The following is a 24,014-nucleotide window of genomic DNA, read 5'->3' on the forward strand; positions in this document are numbered from 1 at the left end:
GGGAGAGAGAGAGAGAGAGAGAGAGAGAGAGACAGACAGAGACAGAGACAGAGAGGGAGAGAGGGAGAGAGAAATAGTTAAAGGGATTGAAAATAAAAACTTTAAATCTGTTGCAAAACCTACTATGTAGGCTGCACAGTGCCAGAATTACTCACCAGGACGGGAGAGGAAATAAAGACACGGTGCAGAAATACAACCACAAACATAAACAAATGTGTAAATAGGCTACATTGATATAAGCACACTCAAGCAAGATCTGAGAAAAAAGACACAACAAGACACACAAAGACAGACTGATAAACTTACATAGTGATAGAGAGAAAAAATGAATGCCTACTTTGCATAAGACTAAAGAAGATATAGAGGCCGAGGTAGTAGTATGTGTCATCCATGTAACGAGCTGTGCCAACATTTGTCTCGTTGCGCAGGTAAGGATCATCCGTCCACTTAGAAAGCCAGATGCCAGTGCCCACATTGAAGCCGATGAAGACCACCAGAAAAAAAGGGATGGTTGATGCTGGTAAATAACCAAATGCCTTAAGTATGGCGATGAACACAGACAGACGTACCTGAGGAAAAAAGGAAAATGGAATAGTGAGACCAGATATGGCGACAGGTAGGAGTGTCCCTTGCATTTCATACTACTAATGATAAAGCAATTCGTCGCAGTCCACCTCTAACCATGTTCACTAAATTATGTCAAACCTGTTTTTCTGTCTCAAAATATATTATTTTCAACAGCAAGTACAATTGGTGATACTACAATTAGTAAAAAAGAAAACTCGACACCAAGTTCAATCCGTCACTGACATATTGCATTTCTCCACAATGAACATCATCATCATCAATGCCTTTCACCCCTTGCAGGGTATAGGCCACATACAAGCTCCTTCCACTTATCTCTGTCCTGGGCCATCCTTCCAAGATCGTTCCAAGTGAGCTTCATCTCTTTCCATGATTCCCGTGGTCTACCCCTGCCTCGGGCTCCTTGTGGGTTCCACTGCAGTGACTGTCTTGTGATGTTTCCGCTGGGCTTTCTTAAGGTGTGTCCCATCCATCGCCACTTTCTTAGTCCTATTTCTACTTCTATATCTTTTCGTCCTGTCCTTTCCCACAGCTCCTTATTTCTTATTCTATTCTGCCACTAAATTCTTAGAATACTCCTCATACATCTGTTGATGAAAGTCTGGACTTTTTTCAGTACTGTCTTTGTTGTCTTTCAAGTTTCGCAGCCATAGAGGAGCACAGATTTGACGTTGGAGTTAAAGAGTTGAATCTTGGTGTGCAGTGAGATGTTGCTTGCTTTCCAAACTTTTGATAAATGATTGAATGCTGACCTTGCCTTGGTGGTTTTTGCTTTAACATCTGCTCAATGAACAACTTTATAGAAAATATTCATTTTCAAAGTCTATTCATAAGTTGAAGGAAAGGTTCCTGCAGTCGTTTAGTCTTACCATACAGGTCATACCATGCAAGAGTTCAACTAAGCCAGAACCTTGTTGACACTCTTTGACAATTGCAAGGCAACATGGTGAAATCAGGCACTCGTCAAAATAATCAAAATGATGAAACCGGTATTTTCCCCCAGGTTCGTGAATTTTTATCGATCTTTTGTTTAATAGCTCAATACCTTTCATGCCCTAATTAATATAATACAACTGAAATTGTCCAATTGTGAAAAATCTCGGAGAACCCTTGGTGGTCAAAAATCGATAAGAGTAGGCTTCGGCCGCCACCCGGACAAAATTCAAAACTTCCTACAAACTGAAAAAGTTTAATGTGTTCCGTGCGCTCATATGACCTTATGGAGTTACGAGCGCCGTAAAACACCCCCCAAAAAAAAATGAAAGGAAGAAAAAAAAAAAGGACATTTGTACAGCTGATTTTCTTGAGCAGGTGGCCATTAGAGCAAGTTTGACAGCATATTCTTCCAGAATATTCATGTGCATAGTTTGAGTAATGCCAAAAAGAAATACTTTTTCCTGTGCTCTCCTCTTTTCATCAATGAGATAATGTTACACTCAACACCTAAAGCCTTACTTTTCCCCTCTCCTGCCGTTCCTCTTTGATGAGCTGACGACCAGCTTGATCACGTTTGCCAGAGACTTCAGCAGCTGATCTGGAGGCTTCGTTAGGTTTGTTCAGGCTTTCCGTGGAGGCAGTTTTGTTCGACTTGACAGTATCGCTGAGCACTGACACAGATCTGAAAGACAGGAAAACAATAAAACAGCACTTGTAATTGCAGGGAATACATCCAAAGTTTGTTTTGTTTTAGTAAACGTTTTGCAGCACTAGTAACAGAGTATGGTCACATTACTGCCGATGATTACAGGAGAGTAACAAATACAAAAAAAGAAGGAGAGATGAGGCATAAGAATGATAGGTGCTTGAAAGGAAAGAAGGAGCAAAGCACATCAGAGCACCAGCCAACCAACTGCATCCAGAGTTTGAGTAACGAGAAGCACACTGGCATCATACGCAGCACTTAGTGGTGGGGAAAAAAAATGACGAGGGGGGGGGGGGGGGAGAACAAACCAGTGGTACACTCTGACCTCCCATCAAGTCAGCACGAAAAAGGTCTCAATAGAGAGACCATTTTTATATGAACGACACATAATTACATAATTTATTGAATCCATGATGCAAAGTAGAGCTGTTACAAGAAGAGGTACCACGTTAAGGGAAACGTTAAGAGGCCTGGGTTTACAGACACATTAGTAGATATTAGCATTTGGCTGAACATTGTTAGCGGCCACTCAAGTCTCTTGGTCCACATCTTAAATGGGATAACAGCAAAGAAAACAAATCAGATCAGCACCCGTGGTGACACAGTTAGGCCCTTCGTTGTTGCATACAAAAGACGTTTCTCCGATTCCCAAGCGAAAAAATCTGTCTTATTAAGTATCTTCATCTTGCTGCTGGGATACTGTATCCCTTTCAGCCCTGCATTGGCCTTGATAGGCAGGTTCAAAGCAGCTGGTCTCCTAGACGACCTAAATCATGTCATTTTAGAATAGTCTTAGAAAAGAGTATTACAGCACTTGCAACACAATTACATCATACAAGAAGATTAGAGATATTACTACTAGAGATTATCAAACAAAGAAAAGAGGGAGGAGAAATAACGATGATACATGTACTATAGGAAAAAAGGAGCAAACCACACCTGAGCACCAACCAAACACAGGCCTTAATTGTATCAATGCCATGCTTACAAGATTTACATCCCAAGAAAATAAAGCAAGCAAAGTATCCAGGCAGAAAGCAAATGAATCAAACAAAACCCATCTCAAATGAGAGACAAAAAAAATAAAGAGTATGTGAGAAGCACTGAAAGAAACTAAGAGAGACAGAAAGTTCTTTTAAGTAACAGTAGACAGAGAAAAAAAAGAAGAGAAGGGAAAAGAGAGAAAAGTTTTTTAAAAGAAGAGGAAACAGAAGGGGAAAAAATGTGGGAAAGACAGAAAGCTGTAAAAGAAAGAGGACAATAAAAGAAAGACACAAAGAGAGAAGACCAATATCTAACTAGCAGTGAGTTTACAAGTAAAGATAATATCTGACCTTCGAAGAGAAATTTGGCCTTGTTCGTCATCTGATGTAATGGCCTCCACTTTGTCCAGAATTTTTTCTCTTACCATAAGTTCTGAAAAAAAAAAAAAAGAAAGAAAACCTTGATACATTTGAAATGAACAGAATGTGGAAAGATGAGAGATATTTACAATAATCAAATTCAAAATTTCTAGTATACCAAAGGGTCCAGATCAAAAGAGTAAAAATACAACAAGCTTAACTCATTAAAATGGAGAACATCTTTTCAAACATTTTACATAACACAGTCTTCTATCATTTTTGTTTTTGTTTGTTTCAGAAAGCATTTTACTGCATTTGCAACACAATTAGGTCGTATAACTGTCAAAGCTTAGAGTGAGTCACAAACAAAAAAGGGAGAGATGACAACAGACATTTCAAAAGAAAGAAAGAGCAAACCACACCAGAGAAGCCACCAACCACCCACAGCCCACTATTAAAATGAGAAAAAAATATCGTCAGTCAATGAGAAAAGAGAACATAGATTTGTTTTATACTTGCATTTCGAATCGAGGGCATTGGCATTAACGAGGACTTACCCTCAGGGTCATCAATCTCCTCCCCCTGATGTTCCAGGAGGTAGGTCCGGATGAACTGAGCAAACGGCCCGTCGTGGTCCATCAGCTGATCAAAGCTTCCTGTCTCGGTGACACATCCGTCGTCCAGCACAATGATGGAGTCCACCCGAGGCAGCCAGTGCAGGCCGTGGCTCACCAGTAAACGAGTCTGGACACAGGAGAACACAAGGTCAACTCTACATTTCTACTTTTTTGTAATATCTGTAACTGCTTCGTTTTTTTGCAAATTGTTTCATTTTTGTGGGCAATTATGCAGTTCCCCTTTGCTTTTCCAACTTATTTTTTAAAGCAATTGTTGTAAACACTTCAATTTTCAACGATCATAGTAATATTCCACTTTTTGTAATTGTTGTAACTGTTTCACTTTTGGGCAATTATTTTGACTGTTTCAATTTGTTTCAACTGTCTCACTTTTTGCAACTGTTGTTGTTACTGTTTCAATTTGGTGTGCCACTGTCGTCAATGTTTTACTTTTTTGTAATAACAAAAGTGTCATGGTTTGAAATATATAAAATATTTCACCTTTTGGTAATGTTTTCAAATATGTCATGCCTACATCGATACAATTTAGATCATTTAGGAGGAGGGTTTCACATCGATGCAGCCTGTCCGAGTCAGCTTAAGCCATGTGAGATATAATCCCAGAACAAACACAGAGACACCCATTGAAACATCATCCTCAATGGGGGGAACTGAACTTATGTCCAACGAAGGCAGGGAAAAAAATCCTATCCATTACACATCAGATGCAGCAATGAATAAATTCACCTTTATGTGAGAGGTGCAACCCCCCTCATGAAATTGAAGATAAATTTTACTTAAGTTTCTATTGTTCAAATTTTGCACATTAAAAGAAGTAGTTAATCCCCTCCAGCCTGACTTGGCCCAGTGACAGAAATATGCAATGTTCCGACCCATGAAAAGAAGTATGTACACAACCTGTAGTATTTTATTATGGAAACTTATGTAATAACACAACATGAACTTAAAATGTTGTTGATATGATTGTCATTTATGATTTATGCTGTTGCCACGAAAGTCTCTTCTGTAGAATATGTTTTATGTGATGTGGGCCAATGGCCTTAAACACTGAATAAACACTTACTTACAAACACTTACAGATGCAACAAGTCAAGTCTGCGGGACCGCTAGATTTTCTTCGATATGCCAGAGATTGCTTGAATGGTCAAAGAAAAAAAATTGGGTATTCTATTTTCTTTTGGTTTACCGTTGTTTTCGGAGTAACCATGTTCAGTTTAACGCCTACGGGACCGCGGACGAGTATACTCGCGAAGCGCGACTGCTTCCCCAGGACCGCGGACGAGAATACTCGCGAGTGAAATACTCTAAACAAAAGCCAGCCCATGTTTCTCCAAACATATCCATATTTTTGAAAACCCGTTAGTCACTTCCGTTTAGATATTGAGCTTCCTTTTTGTGGCAAATTCGAAAGCGAAGCTTTGATAGAATTGACACAATGACTTCTAAAAGATATCTATCTGAAAGGGAGGTGCTTGAAGCAATCTGTATGGACGCAGACAGCGATGAAGAAGCAGTAGAATCAGATAGTAGCACTAGTTCATCAGACCAGGAGCCTTCTGATCAAGAAGAAAGTGTTGATATAGATGAGGTACCAATTATCGCTGATTGAGGCCGAGGTAGACATACAACTAGAGGTGCCAGAGGTGTACAGAGAGCTGAGAGAGGTTCTTGTAGTAGAGGTAGAGCTAGGCGTGCAAGAGGTGGGCGTGGCACTGGTAGAGCCAATGTCAACAACAGTGCTAATGTTAGTGATGTTGATGGCTGGAAAGAAGTTAGTGGAAATCTTGACAATGTGCCTGCCTTCACAAAACACAGTGAAGTATTGGAGACATTCACACCAAGTAGTCCAACCGATGTTTTAGTCTTTTTCAATGCCTTCATCGATGATGCCATGTTCTTAGATTGGGCAAATGAAACTAACAGATATGCAGAACAAGTACGTGCTGTGAAACCAGGCTATTATCACCTCAAAGACTGGAAACCAGCTACAGCCTCAGACATAAAAACCATGGTTGCCCTGATGTTTGTAATGGGTCTGGTAGACAAGTCAGATGTGAAATGCTATTGGTCGACAAACCCAATCATCGAGACCCCATTTTTCTCAAAGGTAAGTAGGCCTAAATCTACCCGTATCTAGTTTGTACCCCTAGATCTAGATCTAATTTTTACATTGATTTACATATTTATAAATCTTTTCTTGCTTTCTAGATCTAGATCTAGCTATAATAATAAAGGATTAGATCTGGTTCTACTCATTCAGTAAATTACTTGTAAAATGTTGTAATAGGATCCATCATAATTTGTTTTATGAGCACTTCATGTAACAACCAGAATGCTCACATTGACATATCATTCATAATACTGTATATAAAGTGATTACATGAAATAGGCTACACGCCTTATAAATGTACAAATGTAAGACTCTATGTATAATTGCTTTTTATTATAACTCGTGTTTTGTTTTTCAGAAATAAAAAAATTGGTAAGTATAAAATTTTCTATAACTGCGACTGATCACATCGTTAATTTTTTTTTCATCAACAGACAATGGCCCGCAACCGCTTCCTTTCCCTTTTGGCTTTCTTCCACCTTGTCGATAATGAAAGACAACCCCCAAGAGGTCACCCAGAGCATGACAAACTAAACAAAATTCGCCCCTTTTTTTACCACCTCAACAAACGCTTTGCTGATCTATATTATCCCGAACAACAACTGGCGTGGATGAGAGCATGATGCCATTTCGTGGTCGAGTTGACTTTCGCCAATATCTTCCGTCCAAGCCTATTCGCTACGGCATGAAACTATACTTCTGTTGTGAATCGTCGTCAGGTTATGTCCTCAATATGAAGTTCTACACAGGGGCAAACACAACTGGACCAGAGCGAGGACACGGAGAACAGATTGTACGAGACGTGACTGAACAATACCAGGGTGTTGGTCATACTGTGTATATGGACTCTTATTTTTCTACCCATCAACTCTTTTCGGACCTCCTGTCAATGCAGACAACAGCCTGTGGGACTGTAAGGCAGGACAGGAGAGGGCTCCCCAAACACATAACTAAGAAAGAACTGAGGCTTCAGAAAGGTGATGTGGTTGAGCGGGAAAAAGAAGGTATTGTTGCTGTCAGGTACCAAGACAGAAAGGACGTCATGCTCTTGTCCACCATTCATGATGGCAGGGTAGTGGACACTGGTAGAAGGGACAAAAGGACAGATGAACCCATCCACAAGCCTAATATTGTACACCAGTACAACAGATTTATGAAAGGCGTAGATCAAATCGATATGTATCTGTCATTTTACAGCTTCAATCGTAAAACCCTCAAATGGTGGAAACGTGCGACCACACATCTGATTCACCTTGCCCGTATTCAGGCACACATCCTGTACCGAAAATCAACGACAGCGGACTCTCCCTTCAGCTTACGAGACTTTACGATGCACCTCGTTAGCGGTCTCCTTGCTGATGTGGCTGAAAAGCAAACACAGCCCCCACCGCCAACTACAGTCGAGCGTCTCAGTCACAAGAGCAATCCCCACTTCCCAGAAAGTATTCCTACTACTGAAAAGAAGCTCCGGCCAACCCGACGATGTGTTTGTTGCAGCAGCAAAGTGCCTCTCTGTATTGAGCCGTGTTTTGAATTTTATCACACCAACCAGGATTATGCGGGTCAGGTTCGACGCTATTACCAAGCCGAATAGGCTAGGACCTCGTGCAAAAAGTTTTTTTTTCCTTCAGTGTTGTAATTCTTTTTTCTCCAGTGTTGTAATTTGTAATTCTTTTTTGTATGTTGGTGTGCATTATTCATTGGTGCTTGGAAATAAGTGTGGCAATCTTCAGTGCTTTTCATCTCGTCTTGGGAGTATATTTTTTTCTTACGTGGACTTGGAATACAGTAGTATTTTTCTGGATTTACCTGGACTTACCTGCTTTCATTCTTGGAATATAAAATTATCTGCTGCTTCAATTGGTGAGTGAAAATCAAGTTTGAAGTCTATATTGATGTCTTTTTTGATTTTGTTCCTGTATTTTCTCTGTTGTGCTAACTATTACATAATTGATTACACGTAAATGAACCAAAAAAATTTCTTTTTTAAAAAACAAAGTGTGATAATATAGAGGAACATGTTTAGGACACTTTGATGAAGTGTCAAGCCTATAGCTATAATAGGAGCTGAGATATTCATATTTTAGTAACACATATGACAAGAAGTCAGTTAGTGGGCGGCGGCTCCGGTCCTGGGGAAGAGAAAGCCAAGTGTAGGGCCGGTCCCGTAGGTGTTAAACAGACTCCACTGCCTACTATGAGGACATACACACTGACAACATGGGTTCTCACCTTGTTCTTGAGCACACCCTGAGGTCCTATAACGTTATCAAAGATGTGCTTCCCCACGTGAGCGTCCACGGCGCTGAGCGGGTCGTCCAGCAGATAGACGTCAGACTGCTGGTACACGGCACGGGTCAGGCTGATCCTCTGCTTCTGACCGCCGGACAGATTGATGCCCTGAGGTTGGAGTCAGAGTTTGTGTTAACAAGATGTACATCAATGCAACAACAGTCATTCAGCTGGAAAAAACCAATGTGGATACAGTCAAACCTGTTCTAATGGCCACCTGTCCAAGACAATCACCTGTGCAAATGACTGATTCTTGCTCCCCCCCTCCCCCCGGATTTTTTCTGCATTATACTGACACTGTCTAGGACGTCCACTCGTCTAAGATAACCACCTTTCTCCTCAACAATAAGTGGTCCTCCTTGACAATTTGGACCGTAGATGGAAACTCTGATTAAAGTGAAGCATGTTGTCACGATAGCAGTCACTTAGAGCTGGGGAAAAACGCAAAAAAGACTGACAGAAACAATAAAGGAAAAGAAAAGAGGTAGGCTTTATCAGTGGTACCCTCCTACCTTCCACAAATTCTAGTTATGGTGACACACATTACCACAACAGCAGTTACGTTGCCGACAGGAACACCAGAGAGATGGTGAAGAAATATGACTTAACAGAAGCTCTCTATAAACTGCTCCGAAAGCCTTAATGTAACTACAAGTAGTTCAATTAACATCTTTTGTGTGAAGAAATTGAAGAAGCTTCAGAAAGCACAGCAACAAGATTATGTCTGATGGTAAATACGGTGAATGCTCAATTGTGTGAACACAAACAAACAGCAAGACAAATACTACTTCTAACTAAGTAAGAAAATTTTTAAAAGTATTATCCATGATGCCTTTGTTTTGTGTTCTTATGAAAATATATCCCTATTAAACAAACAAAAAAGGAGATCACTTCGAAGGCAGAGCACTTGGCTCTCAGAATAGAATAAAAAAGACAGAAGCAAGGGAAGGAGACAGAGACAAAATATCAAAGCAAATATCATACATGTACACATAAGCACACATTTTTGAGAGAATGACTTTTTTCTTTACCCTAATACGGGTTACATCTCTTGCAAGAGACACAGCAGGAATATTAGCTACCACACAACCCACCAGGGTGGACATATTATGTTGGACACTCACAGCAGCTGATATCTTAAATTTAAAAAATGATAGCAATGTCTGGGTTAAATACTGCTGACCAATGACTTATTTTATGTCGAAAACAAACACAAAAACACATGACCCTGACCTTCTCCCCAATCTCAGTCATTTCCCCGCCAGGCAACAGCTCAATGTCCGGTCCCAGGGCACAAGCTTGGATGCATTTTTTGTACCAGGCTTGATTCATGGGCTTCTCAAACAGAATGTTGTCCCTCAGAGTCAGGTTCTGTATCCATGCCTGTTGGGGGACGTATGCCACTGTGCCCTGAGGGTGGAAAGATAGACCACAGCACTGATGAACTTGCCAATGCTTGGTTTGGTTGTGGTTTGAATAAAGAGAATAATAATTGACATTATTTACCATCATTTTACAGGGGGAAAAAAACAATCAGACAGAAAAACAGAGGAAAAGAATTGAAGTAGGATTTAACAGAGCCACCCTCGAATCACCGTCACCATCTAATGATCTTATGGGATGGAATAGACCTTTAGGAAGCACTGACTCTATTTATTTAACATAGATATCATCAGCTGAATGATCATCTCCAACCTCTAAAACTTGGGATCAACCCTTCTTACATTAAGTTCATGACACTACCAGTGACATAATGACAATAGTAATTTAATTTGTCTCAACATTTGTTCTGACTTAAGTATAGGTATCCTGCATCATCTCATAAAAGGAAGCATAAGAGGCCATAGCTTCATTTCCATTCAATCGTTACTGTTCCTCACAGGTACACGTGCACAGCTAGCTAAGGCAGGTACATACTCCTAGCTTTTTGAGCAGGAGGTTGTGTGGGTGGGCAGCGCATATATCTGCCAGCGAAAAATGACTTGAAGCTTACACAATATAATATATACATATCAAAGAAATGTCAAATATCTTCTTAATTAATCTTCTAATCAGAGATTTGGCAAGTTGAAATAGGTGCAAAAACAAAAACATCAGGTTTCATGTCGCACAAACAAGGGAAGAGCTCCTCATATGTGAATTATTTAGAAGAATGAATCGGCCAAACTCAAAACTGGTCCGAAAACAGAAAGAAGTTGTTTTAAGTGAAGAAAACCGCATCGACTTAATAACTAATTTAGAACACGGAATAAGTTAGACAGATAGATGGAAACAACACAGGGAAATGTTAGAAGTAGCACCCAAAGAGGTTATATATAATACTAGAGCTCACAGCAGTGACGTCACACGTGTCAGACACGGGGGCCTTCTTACCCTCAAGGGTATGGTCGGCATGCCCCCATTTACATGAGCAATCTGTGTCCCCATCCCACTTTCCACGAGCTCTAGTAAATTAAACACCACCCTGCCCCCATATTTCAGAGCATGTTTGTAGATTTCCTCCTAAAACCCAAGATTCCTCCAAGTGAGTCTTGAAAAGTACTCACCTGTCTGTTGAACTAGTCATGTCTTGCTCTTGAGGTTCAGCATCCCAGAGCGGGCACATGCACCCCCTGTACATTTCTATGGGAGACATCACTGCTACAGACTCTAGTATAACCCCTTTGGTAGGACCTATAAATGGCAATCTCCAACCCCCTGCCTGGCAGCAAAAACCTGAAGGGACCACTGTTCCCACCAAAAGGGAAAAAACAAACTATCTGTGCCGGCACTCACCTTTTACTAAGTTTAGTAAGAGTTTTACAGCACTCACCTTAACTCCTGCTCTTCCTCTCAGTCTCTCCATCTCCCCAAGGAAGGCAGACAGAAGTGAAGACTTGCCGGACCCAACAGCACCCACCACCGCCACCAGCTGACCTTGACCCACACGTACATTCACACTGGAGATAGATAGAAGACAATCTAAGAAGCAGTTCACTTTCATAGTTCATTTCTTCACTTCACGTACTTGGATAGTGTCGGCAAGCTGTTTAGGTGTTTTAAGCCCAAAAAGCAACATTTTTCAGGAGGGAGAAGAAATCTGTTTGATTTTTAAAACAATTACACCTATTTTATATATGTTTTTCTTGCATGTTTTCAACATTAAGAATCTGAATTTCAACAAAATATTTCTGAAGCTCATGAAATCAATACCAGAGGATAAAAACACAGCAATAAAAATTTGTGTTCAAAATTTTGGGCTAAATACATTTGGACAGCTAGCCAACGATATGCTCCTTGTTTGTCCTTTGGGTTTTCAGGTTAGGTGTTAGTAATGAGTGAGGGTGAGCATGGAAGAAGGAGAATTTCAATTTCTGTTATGAAGTCTTGTAAGGACATTTTGTGCTCAAGAGGCAGGAGAGAGAATAATGTTAATTTCTTCCACAGAAGATAAATAAATCACATCTTATCTTTGACTTAGTATACACCCTTCAGTTGAAATGGAGTATACAAATGCAAACATCACAACACAGTATCAAGAAAAGAACATTATATTAAATAGGGAAGGAAATAAGGACAAGACATTGATATCCTCTTCTGATCAACTTAAAAAGAAACGAATTGTGCATGATAAAGACAACTCAGTTTGCTAATCAACGCACACCTGTTTTAAAAGACATAACAAGGGAAATAAATCTGGTATCTTTCACGATGAACCTAGAATTGACCTGGTAAGGACAGACAACACAAGCCTTACACATTAGAATTACCAGCCCAAAATATCAAGCATAACTCAACAAGACATAGTCAGATATAAAATACTCTCTAAAAGGATATCTTTGGGTTGTGTTCTATTGATTTTAAAGCTTAGTTTTTTAAAAAAAAGACAATTTTGAAGGCTGAGAATTTGGTTCTCAGGTTAGAGTAAAAAAGACAGAAGGAGACAGAGACAAAAAGCCAAACTAAATACTACCATACATGAACACATGGGCATGGATTGAGCTAGAATGTAACGCACATAGGAATTTACTGAACTCACTTCTTGAGAGTGGGTGGTAGATACCGGTCCCAACAAAAGGTACCAGACTCCATGGTCAGTGGGTACTCTGAGGAGGCCATCGAATAATTCTTGTTTGTTTATTTGAGTACAGAAGAAACACAGTGATACTGTCAATGGTCATTTAGTGCTTGGAAGAAGGGAGACAGACAGACAAACAGAAACAACAGAGGACCTTCTGAAATGCTTCCACATAGAGGATGGATGGGAAATAAACCTAACTTTTTACTTTTGTTTGAACATTTAAAGAATAAAAATAAATAAGTTTACAAAACTGTTACAGAGTAGAAAAATAAAATAAAAGCTTAGGAAATGATCAGTAGTAAGCACACAGTAAATATAAATTAACCATGTCATGTTCTAAGCATGTAACTGGTTTGTTGAAAACTATTTAATACACAAAATAATATTTTTAAACCCATATCATGAGACAAAACGCAAGAGTGACATGAGGAAATTGATTCACAAATATATATATCAACTTACCAGGAGAAGCTACAGTGGGATCCGGCTCTTCCAAATCCTCTCCAGCGAGATAATTCCTGATACGTTCCATAGACACATGACACTGATGGGGAGGAAACAAACAAACAGTTAGGTCCAAGTTAGCATTTCACAGTGCAAAGTTTTCTTGAGTAAAGAGAAGCTGGCCAACAGAGTAATCGTCATTTATTGTGAGAAAAGTAATACATATAGATGGAAACAACTCAGGCAAAAGCATGAAGTATAAACCATCAGCAAAAGATGTAAGTTTTTTGGTGTTTTAGCATGTGTAATCCGCAGCTTTAACAGTATGGTTCATGTGAAGCTGAGAATGTGTCTGAGTGTTCGATGGTCAAGTGAGGTAATAATTATTGTAAAGTGCATAGAGCATGCTACAGAGCGTAGATATGCACTCCATAAACGCATTTGCTATTATTATCAGTATGATGTTTACTGAAAAGCAGTAGCTTACAGATTCACCCACAGCACAGACAAAAAAACAAAACTGGTGCTTTCTATTAGCTGGTGGACAAGAGAGAGAGAGAGAGAGAGAGAGAGAGAGAGAGAGAGAGAGAGAGAGAGACAGAGAGAGAGAGAGAGACAGAGACAGAGACAGACAGAGAGACAGAGAGACAGAGACAGACAGACAGACAGAGACAGAGAGTCAGAGAGAGGAGAAAGAAAACAAGTAGGACCTATCAGTGGCACCTATCAGTGGCACCTACCAACCACCCTCAATATCACTCTTTAGCTCAAACTTTAGTTTTAGTACGTGTTTTACAGCACTTGCAACACAAATGTATCATATAAGTGCAAAAGATTAGAGGTGTTACTAGATAGTAACATACAAATGAAAGAAGGAGGAGCGAGGAGGACGATAGATATTTTAATTTTAGTAAGAGTTTTACGGCCCTTGCAACACAATAAGGCCATATAAGTGTCGAAGAACAGGGGTGTGATAAGAGAGTAACAAACACAAAAAAGAAGGAGGAGAGATAAGAACGATAGAAGTTTGATAGGAAAGAGGGAACAAACCACACCAGAGCACCCCCCCAACCACCTGTAATGACATCTACAGAACATTTACACAAATTGTGATGATCTACCAGATTTCCTTACCTGCACAGCAGCGGCAACTAACTGTGGCAGAGCCATCATGGGCTGTCGGATGATGTTGAGCACGCTCATGGCTACAAAGGCTTTGGTCGGGGTCAGAGAGTCCCCGGAGATGACCACGTAAGCAATAAAGGCAGTCAGGGTCACCTGAGGACATTCGCAATAAAGGTGATCAAGGTCACTTGAGTACATATTATGTAATAAAGGTAATCAAATTTCACCTGAAGGCATACACAATAAAGGTGATCAATTTCGCCTGAACACATAAAACATAAATGATACAGGAGATCAATTTCACCTGAAGACATAAACAATAAAGGTGATCAGTTTCACCTGAAGAAATATGACATAAACAATAAAGGTGATCAATTTCGCCTGAAGACATAAACAATAAAGGTGATCAGTTTCACCCGAAGAAATATGACATAAACAATAAAGGTGATCAATTTGCCTGAAGACATAAACAATAAAGCAGTCCAATTTCACCTGAAGACATGAGACATAAACTTAAAAGTGATCAATTTCACCTGAAGATATAAGACATAAACAATAAAGGTGATCAATTTCACCTGAAGATATAAGACATAAACAATAAAGGTGATCAATCTCACCTGAAGAAATAAGACATGAACAATAAAGGTGATCAATTTCACCTAAAGATATAAACAAAAAAGGAGATCAATTTCACCTGAAAACATAAGACAAAAATAATAAGGTGATCAAGGTCACCCGAGGACACATACAATAAAGGTAGTCAGGATCACTAATGAGACAAATGATTGTTAAAAAGCACTGGCACTTCAGTTTTTCTTCTATCCACTAAAGATCAATTTCCATAATGCATCAAAATAAACTGGACTGGAAGTTTTCAAAAATTCCTTTTGACTGCAGACTTTCAATTTAATTTGGATCCTTGACTTTCAAGTCTGTCAAAAGTTACTCTTGATCATAGACTCTACAGAGTCTAAAAAGTAAATTCAGATGGCAGACTTACAAACCTTTTCTAATAAAAGTCAATTCAAAACGCGGACTTTCAAATCTATCATTAATTAATTGTGATGGAAATTTTATTACTTTCAAATGAAGGCTTTTCAAGTCTTTCAGTGTTAATCCAGACAAAGGTACCAAAGGACGGAAGGAAATTACTGTCGAAGGATAAAATCTATACAGTGTTCATTTTTACGTATCATACAAAAAACTCATATATGAAGATAAATAATATGTTTGCGTCCACTTAAACCAAAATCAGCAGGACTGCTGGATTTTCTTGGCTGAGCTGAGTTTCTGGATTAGAGAGGTTGCTCAAATTGAGAAGACAAAAAATTGGGGATTTTATTTCCTTTCCGTTTTCTGCTGTTTTCAAAATAACCATGTTTGGTTTAAGCAGACTCCACTGTATTTCCCAGTAATGACTTGCACAAACGAGTGAGATTCAGCTAACATGACTGAAAATGGTACTTCTGCAACATTTCAAAATCTTTAACCCAGCAAATAATTATTCATTTAACTTTAAGGGAGAAAACAGTAGTGGGGAAAAGAAATGTGGGACTCACCATCACAGGGGACAGAAGCCAGCAGAGAACACTCAGTGACTGGTAGATTGCTGCCCACTTGAGCTGCAACACTTCTAGTTTACGGACGTCACCGATTTTATCCTCAAAAGATCTTTCCCATGCATACAGCTTCAGTACCTACAAAAGAATATTATTGTGCACCACTAAAGACAGTGATATTAATTTCATGAAATCAATATATGTACTTTGATGAAGAAAAAAATGCGAACAAAAAAAATGTTAAACATATTATTTTCTTCTTCCTGTCTGCTGTTTCTGTCTGTTTATTTTGCTCCCCCCCCCCCCCCCCCCAGCACTATATGACCATTGTCATGTTGATAAGTTTCTCTTAATTCAAACTAAACTAAACATATCTTTACTTTACTTTACTTTACTGATCCAGTGGCCATTTAAGTTCTAGCCCTTCATCCTGTCAATGTGGCAAAGAATTTACAGGTATTTATTAGCTGTGTTTGTCGTACAGAGTATTTCCGATGACTGGAGAGGCAGGCAGGTAGGTAAATACTGCGTAGGTCGCTTAGTGCAGGACAGGTAAAGAGGTGGTGTGATTCTGTTTCATCCTGGCAGTCACACAACGGGCAGTCGGGTGGGAAATATATCATTAAAAAGATATGAAGGACCTGATGTTTCCAGAAAAAAAACCTGTAGATATTCCATCTTACCCCATGTGCGTAGGCCTACTACAAGCACAACGGTAAAAAAATCCAAATCCAACATCACTCATTCAACATGCAACAGTAGAACATTCACTATTTCAACTTCCCACTGATCATACAGCAGCAAAACAGTTATTTTTACTACTTCCTTCGTTGACCAAACAACAGAAAACCCTTTAACTTTAATACCCTTTGGTTACCATAAAACAGATAAACACATGCTTTAACAGTCCAATGTGGGTGGTTGGCGGGTGGGGTGCTCTGGTGTGGTTTGCTTCTTCTTTCCTATCAAACATCTATCGTCCTTATCTCCCCTTCTTCTTTTTTATGTTTGTAACTCTCTTGTAACACCTCTAATCTTCTGGCGCTCACATGACCTTATGCAGTTGCGAGCGCCGTAAAACCTTCTACTAAAACTAAACTAACAGCCCAGTAACTTAACATCTATACCAACACTCCTAACCCTCGTCAGCTTCTCTACATCAGTAGAATAGTCCCAAAGACAGAATTCAGTTACCTCACAAACAAAATTCAACACCACACACCAATTACACAACAGCAAAGTACTCACTCTAATGCCATTGAGAATCTCATTCATCAGTTTGATCCTGGTGTCTTTGATGGTGATCTGTTTGTCCTGGGCCCTTTTGGTCAACGTGGTGATCTTAGCATTTATGGGTATCAACAGCAGCAAAAGCCCCAGGCCTAGAAAAGGGACAATAATTTAAGTTTAGTTTTAGTAGAGGTTTTACCGCACTCCCAACTGCATAAGGTCATATGAGCGTCAAGGGGTGGATGTCAGCAGAGAAGTCCTTACAGGGAATTAGGCTTACTCTGCTCACCTCTCTAGCTTCAACAGCACAAAGTCTGCTTCGACTATCAAGGCAGCCCGCAAATAGCGGGTCACAAGAGTGTGACAAACATACAAAAGAAGTAGAGGAAAAATGACGACAGTAAGGATTAGGAAAGAAAAAGCAGCAGTTCCCTGTTGCAGTTCAGGCACAGTTATGAGCATGACATTGATGAGTCAGCCCATTTACAATTCTACTGTGCAAAAGAACATGTTAATGTCCCCCCTTTGGGAATGGCCTAAAGACAAAAAATTTAATGGAAGGAACTTTATGAAAGAAAAGAAGTAAGTGTACCACCTGACCTCAGGACAAACAAGTGGTCAATTCTGTTATTTGACTTTTTTGTCTTCAATACAGGGGAAATATCCAGAAGAAATATCTGAGCTCAAGAATAAAGTTCATTTTCTTTGGTGCAACAACTTGGTGAAATATCAGTGCCACAGTAAATGAAGAACCTCCGAATGGATGTCTATTTATTTGCATACATTAAAATTTTAAGGCCCCCATCAACACTATTCTATATTATTTAGGACGCAGGCAGTTTGACCCTTCCTGTCAGGGCCAACGTCGGCTCAGAAACATATAACTTCTCAGCAGAAAAAAGGAGATACTCAATAGAAATTCTCCCCGTCAAGAGAATTGAGCTCATGTCTTCTGCATGTGGCAGAAACGAGCGTAACTATTACACCACTGATGCCTGTGATAGGTGTCAGATGAATGTTGCAACCAAGGACAATGAACATTTTGTTAATAAAGAAAAAAATGAAAATGTTGTCACAAAGGAAAACATGATACTAATAAACAGATGGTACCAGCAAAAACAATGTGGGATTGTTTTGTTCTATATTTTAGTAAATGTACATGATTAAAACAGAATGTAGCAAGGATCTCACTGATCTCCATTTCATCAACCACAAATTCTTCTCATAACCCTTGCAACAATGAATGAAACTTGGACCCCAAATAATTGTCTGAACAAGAGTCCACACTGATGTAATGGAAAACTGTATAATTCTTGCCACAAAAAAAGGAAAACGTGCATGTTAAACCTGTTAGCACAGCACCATCCTGTCATCAGACAGTTACAGATGTGCAAACTGGCTATGAAAAAAAAACCTGTACTTTTTTGGACCCATAGAAACATATGGACTCAAACTTTACAGATTGAATTGTCTAATTGTGAAGAGCATAGAGCTTTCTGTTGAGCAGGGATTTGTGCTATACCAATGCTGTCTATTGTTATTATCATTATTAAGACCATTTTTATAATATATAGTGCAATATCTAGATAATTCTAAAATTACTTATTACTGGATTTACTTAGAAAATCAGCATCACTCAGTTAATTCTGTGGTATTGCATAGCTACTATGAAGAACAAAACAAAGTTAACTTTGGGAAGTGACCATCTGTACAGGTGATTGTCTTGGACATATAATTAGGTTGTTAAACATGTTAAAATTAAAAACAAAAAGTGCATACATGCAACGAAAGCCAATCCCAGACAGTCATAGATCATGTACATAGCCAGGGACATCTGAATAGGGAAGGACCAGATCACATACATCTGGAGGCTCACGTCCTGAAACCTCGGGCAGTCCACAGCCATCAGGTTGACCATCGTGCCCACCGTGAACTGGCGTCGACCTTCGGCATTCATTGTCATTGCCTGGAGCGGGAGTAGAAAAGAAATACTGAATACACACACAAATTATTGTCGTCCTGAGATGAGAAGCGACTCGGATACTTCCAAACCACCGTGCAAAGTGGTGTTGTTCTAGAGGTCAGGTCATGGGTTTGAACCCTGTCAGGTGCCTGACATTGTGTCCTTGAGAAAGGACTTTACACAAATTATCCTCATTTCATCTAAGTGGGAATGGGTACCCAGCTATAAACAGCAAAGGATCTTGTCAGTTTGTTAGTATTTGAGTGATTAATCAGCTGCTTGAACTGTATGCTTACTGGGAAGCCAAGAATGTTTCTGAGAGTTCTAGGATCTACAAGGGTACTGATAGAAATAGTAAAGCACATAGAGCTTGGTGTAGAGTAGGGATATGTGCTATACAAATGGAATTTATCAATATTATTAAAGCAGAGTCAAACAGTTTCTAATGTTTTCTGCGACAGCAAAAAAATATATGGGTGTACCCTATTAAGATAAAAAAATTCAAATTGACAATGCACTCAGGCTTTAATAAAATCAAAGAATGAGTAAAGAAACAAAATCATTAACAGTTGTTTCCGAAGACGACGAAAAGCAGATAAATTCTGTTATTATGATGAACATTTAACATGTGTCTTTGGAAACTGCAAATTTACATTTTTTGTGACTTCGATCAACGTTTTTCAGTAAAAATCTACATAGAAATGTGTTTATAAATGGACTTAACAAGGTGTTGAGCTAAAAAAAATTAAAAAATAAAGAAAAAAAATTGCTCAACAGCCAGGCAAATGCCGGTTTCTTTGATTTCATTATTTTGATGAGCCCCTCATTTCACAACAACGCCTCATATATTATTGACTAGGTATACAAGCGTCACTGAGAGTGATCAAGAGAAAGAGACTTCCGTCTAACAGAATTCCAGGTCCAGGTGGAATAATGCACTGCTGTGTACCTTTATCAACAAGTTAATGTTTACATGTGAATCCTTTGAGCCCTACACAGGGGGGGGCGTAAAACTGCCCGTAAGCCTAGCTACCGGGTACAGCAGTGAGAGAGACCCCATCCCCATCTCGGCCCGCCTGAGACAATGCGTACGAAAAACAGTGTTGACTACACAAGACGTTATTGATTATTTTGAGGACCTTTCTAAATTAGATGCTGGTAATGACAAGGACAGCCCTGAATGGGATATGGAATTTGATTCTGGCGATCATATGAATGTTAGTGATTTATCACTCAGGAGCTCAGGCAGAGTGGCACGGTAGCCTCAGACGGTAAGGGCTCAAAGGTTTAAAGTCAGCAAATCGCGACCTGAGTGCTTCCTTGTCCTATCTCTATCTTTAATAGCAGTGAAAACAGTTCATAACTAAGAGTGAGCTTAAAGAGAAGTCACATTTTCAATTTCTAAAAAAAACCGGAGATAGGCCAAGAAAGCACAGGGGTCGCGAAATGTCTCCATAACAGCTTGTAGACATGTGTAAAGAACATTTCAGTAATGTCAGCTCAATTTTGCTGATAAACGTACCTTCTTATAAACAGCAGCAGTCACCACTGTCTTGATCTGTGTGCCAATGTTCCAAGCAGTATAGAACCGAAAGTTGGTCATCACTGAGATGGATAAGGTCACCAGAAACAAAGATCCCGCCATAACATAGCCCTGCCACTGAGGGTAACTTTCTTTGTTTTCTGCAAAATTGATCATCGCTCTGAAAAGAAGATTGTTGCAATCCATATCACAATCAAATGTGTCACGACATCCTGGAATCGATCGCTTATCAAATTTTGGGCATGTTGAGCTATTGGTATCATCTTAAAGCTTGTTCATTTGTCTATCTTTTGATAAAATAAATATACCCACATGTATTTGCAAATTGAAGGAGGCCAGGGCAGCCTAGTTTCAGGGGTAAAGTTAGCGAGAAAATCACCGTCAAAGTTAGGTGACTTCCATAGTTGGAGAGCCCTCAGAAACTGAAAATTGACATTGGTTTTTCTTTAATAGAGGTTTTACGGCGCTCGCGCCTTTAATCAACATTTTGCAGTAAAATCCAGACAGAAATATGTTTTAAAATGGACATTAAAGGTGTTCAACCAAAGAACAATAAATCGATAAAAATTGCCATACGGTCTGAAAAATGCTGGTTTCTTTGATTTCATTATGTTGACGAGCGTCTGAGTCTGACTTTACTGTGATGCCTCACAAATTGTTACTAATAAGAAACTGTAAATAAGGGTTGACCAAATACAAGGGTTGACACCCTTGGGAAATGTTTCGACATAGTGTCACAAAACAATTTCTAAAATATTCTACGTCCACAAATAGCCAAAACTCCTACATTGTAGATTCTCCAAGTTTTTTAAATATCACATAATGCATTGAAATGACTGCATGGTACGTTTTAGTTTTAGTAAGAGTTTTATGGCACTTGCAACACAATAAGGTCATACAAGCGCCGAAGATTAGAGGTATTACAAGAGAGTAACAAACACAAAAAAGAAGGAGGAGAGAACAGGACGATAGATGTCTGGTAGGAAAGGAGGAGCAAACCACACCAGAGCACCCGCCAACCACCCATAGCCTGGTATGTAAAAGAATACTTCATTTATGCCTGGATACCTGGAGGTGTCATCTCTGACTCCGAGGTTGACGTGTAACGACACACCAGCCCTCAAGGTAGCTAGCTGCTGTCCCACTTCTTCTATAATATCTGTTTCTGATATATGTATGTATTCATATGCTTTCAGTGTACATATGTGTGATTTCCTACCGATTAAAAAAATATTTTTAACTCTTTATCTCCAGCAAACCGCTCGCAGTCAAAACCGTTGTGCCAGTGAATCGGGCGCATTCCTTTACAATGATTTCGACATCAAATTACTTTTCTGCAATTGCCGAAAACAAGTCTCTCTTATTGAGAGTTCATTCTTTAGATGAAGAACTATCAAAATAAGTTCACTTGTTTTGGTTTAATGACCCATTTAGTGACATTTTTGTCATTTTTAGATTTAGCACCAAAGAAGGGGCCCGGCATAGTGGGTTTACCCCCCATGAATAGAGTTAAAGAAATACAAAGGTTAATAAAAAGCCAAGAACTTACTTAAGCAGCAACGGGTTCACAAACTGCAACATGTCCGCCATGAGTCCAACCATCTGGGACTTGAACAAGGACAAGTAGAACACCTTGAACAAAACTTTGTACAACGAAGGCTTCTTTTGAGGCCATTTCGCCTGAACTTCCTCTTCTTTCTCTCCATCAATTTTCATCTTCGACAGCAGCGGAGTCTTCTCATTATGTTCCACCTCATCACCTTTTTGCACACTACCCAGGAGACTGGTGGCACCGTTAGTGTAGATGTGTCGACTGCCTTTTTCTTGTGTTCTAGGAGAAAAAACCCCAATAAAGAATCAATAAATCATTTGTTCGGCTTTTCTTTGAGTAAAGAGAAGCACATTAACACAATAATGATAATTTAGAGTGGGGGAAAAGAAAAACAGACACAGACAGACAGAAACAACAGAGCGAAAAAAAAAAGACGATCCAGTGGTACCCTCCAACCCCTTGCAAGACACATGAAGTTTGAGGTCCACATTACTCAGTGTTCATATTACAGAGAAAGGAAGAAAAGAAGACAGGTGAAAGGAAAATGGAAGAAGAAGATAAAACGAAAAAAAAAGTAAAACAAGAAGTAAACAATGCTGGACGAAACAAGAAAGAAAAGAAAACTATAAATAAAAATGTTTGCAAAAATAAGCAGTATAGGGATTACACGAATCTTGATACAATTTAAGAGCTAAGGAAAGCACTGCAGATTGTTTCAAAATTAAACTAATATATATTCTTATCAGTTTAACAGAATAATGTTCATAGATTGGATAATTTGAAGACTGAAATATGAGTCACGCCGCAGTGGAATCAGGCACTCGTCAATTTTTTGGGCATGTGGAGTTATTGGTATCACCTTAAAGCTCTTAAATTTGTACTTGCTTTCAATGAAAAAAAATATCCATTTATCTTGAATACAAGTCGAGATATTCGCGATTGCAGGAGGAGGGGGTCACCAACCGGTCTCAGTGGTAAAATTAGCAAGGAAATGGCCGCCAAAGTTTAGTTAAATTCCTTAGCTTGAGAGTCCGCGAAACCAGAAAATTCACACTTTTATGTCTTTGTGTTTCTCAGAACAATCCACACAAAAATGTGTTCTTTAATGGACATGGAAGGTGCTGAGCTAAAAATAAAAAATTTGATAAAAATTCATAAACCAGCTAAAAAATGCCAGTTTCTTCACTTTCATTATTTTGACGAATACCCGATTTCACCACGCTGCCTAACATACATTCATTTTAAGTGATTCATAATTTACGAGAGGCAAAACACTACAGAGCAGACTCTCCTGGTTTGAATCCCCAACATGGCGTTCTTGAACACGGATTGTTATGGGAAGTTTGTAAGGTTCTCCATCCAATTGACTTGGTCCAGTTGGAGATAGACATTACATTTGGACATCCCGCCTCTTAAATAAGCGTTCAGAGTTGTAAGCGGCATCTGAACAATAACGAGAGACAAAACGCACAATTATACCTGTTCACAGCCCTGGATCTGGTCAGCTCTTTGGTCCAGGATTTTATAAATCCCGGATATATGTTGCGGCACTGCATGTGGGGCGGCAAGTCAAACTCACAGTCCGCAGTCACAGGTTTCTTGTAGCCTGAGTACACCATGCTGGGCAGACAGAAGACACAAAAGTCATTGCTGGCACCATAACTGACAACACAGTTTCTATACTGGATTCAAGAGAGATATTTCAAACGAGTTTCAAGTATGAAATTTCTTTGTTTGAGGAAAGAGAAATATATCAACGAAATAATGTTCAATTAGTGCAAGGAAAACATAAGAATTATGAATAGAATCAGTGTGGAGAAAGAAAATAATAATATTAATAATAATAATAATGCCTATCCATCCCCAATGCACTTTATAACCATTATTACCCCCAGTAGACCCAAGAATACTAAGAAACATTCTAGGCT

General features: G+C 39.3%; 1 protein-coding gene across 1 annotated transcript in view; it reads right to left on the reverse strand.

Moving 5' to 3' along the window:
• Window positions 1-24,014, reverse strand: part of LOC101859765 (canalicular multispecific organic anion transporter 2) — an 84,710-nt gene that overhangs the window by 24,711 nt on the left and 35,985 nt on the right. The window contains exons 7-22 of the mRNA XM_005091883.3: window positions 23,566-23,706; window positions 22,084-22,365; window positions 20,514-20,694; window positions 18,808-18,994; window positions 17,047-17,180; window positions 15,799-15,936; window positions 14,249-14,392; window positions 13,133-13,214; window positions 12,629-12,695; window positions 11,423-11,549; window positions 9,844-10,020; window positions 8,551-8,718; window positions 4,128-4,314; window positions 3,562-3,643; window positions 2,041-2,203; window positions 338-569 (exon numbers count right to left, since the gene is read on the reverse strand). Coding sequence (XP_005091940.1) covers window positions 338-569; window positions 2,041-2,203; window positions 3,562-3,643; window positions 4,128-4,314; window positions 8,551-8,718; window positions 9,844-10,020; window positions 11,423-11,549; window positions 12,629-12,695; window positions 13,133-13,214; window positions 14,249-14,392; window positions 15,799-15,936; window positions 17,047-17,180; window positions 18,808-18,994; window positions 20,514-20,694; window positions 22,084-22,365; window positions 23,566-23,706 — 2,492 coding nt within the window. The remainder of the gene's footprint in view (window positions 1-337; window positions 570-2,040; window positions 2,204-3,561; window positions 3,644-4,127; window positions 4,315-8,550; window positions 8,719-9,843; window positions 10,021-11,422; window positions 11,550-12,628; window positions 12,696-13,132; window positions 13,215-14,248; window positions 14,393-15,798; window positions 15,937-17,046; window positions 17,181-18,807; window positions 18,995-20,513; window positions 20,695-22,083; window positions 22,366-23,565; window positions 23,707-24,014) is intronic.

Source organism: Aplysia californica, unplaced genomic scaffold, assembly GCF_000002075.1.
Source record: "Aplysia californica isolate F4 #8 unplaced genomic scaffold, AplCal3.0 scaffold00037, whole genome shotgun sequence".
Taxonomy (NCBI): Eukaryota; Metazoa; Mollusca; class Gastropoda; order Aplysiida; family Aplysiidae; genus Aplysia; species Aplysia californica.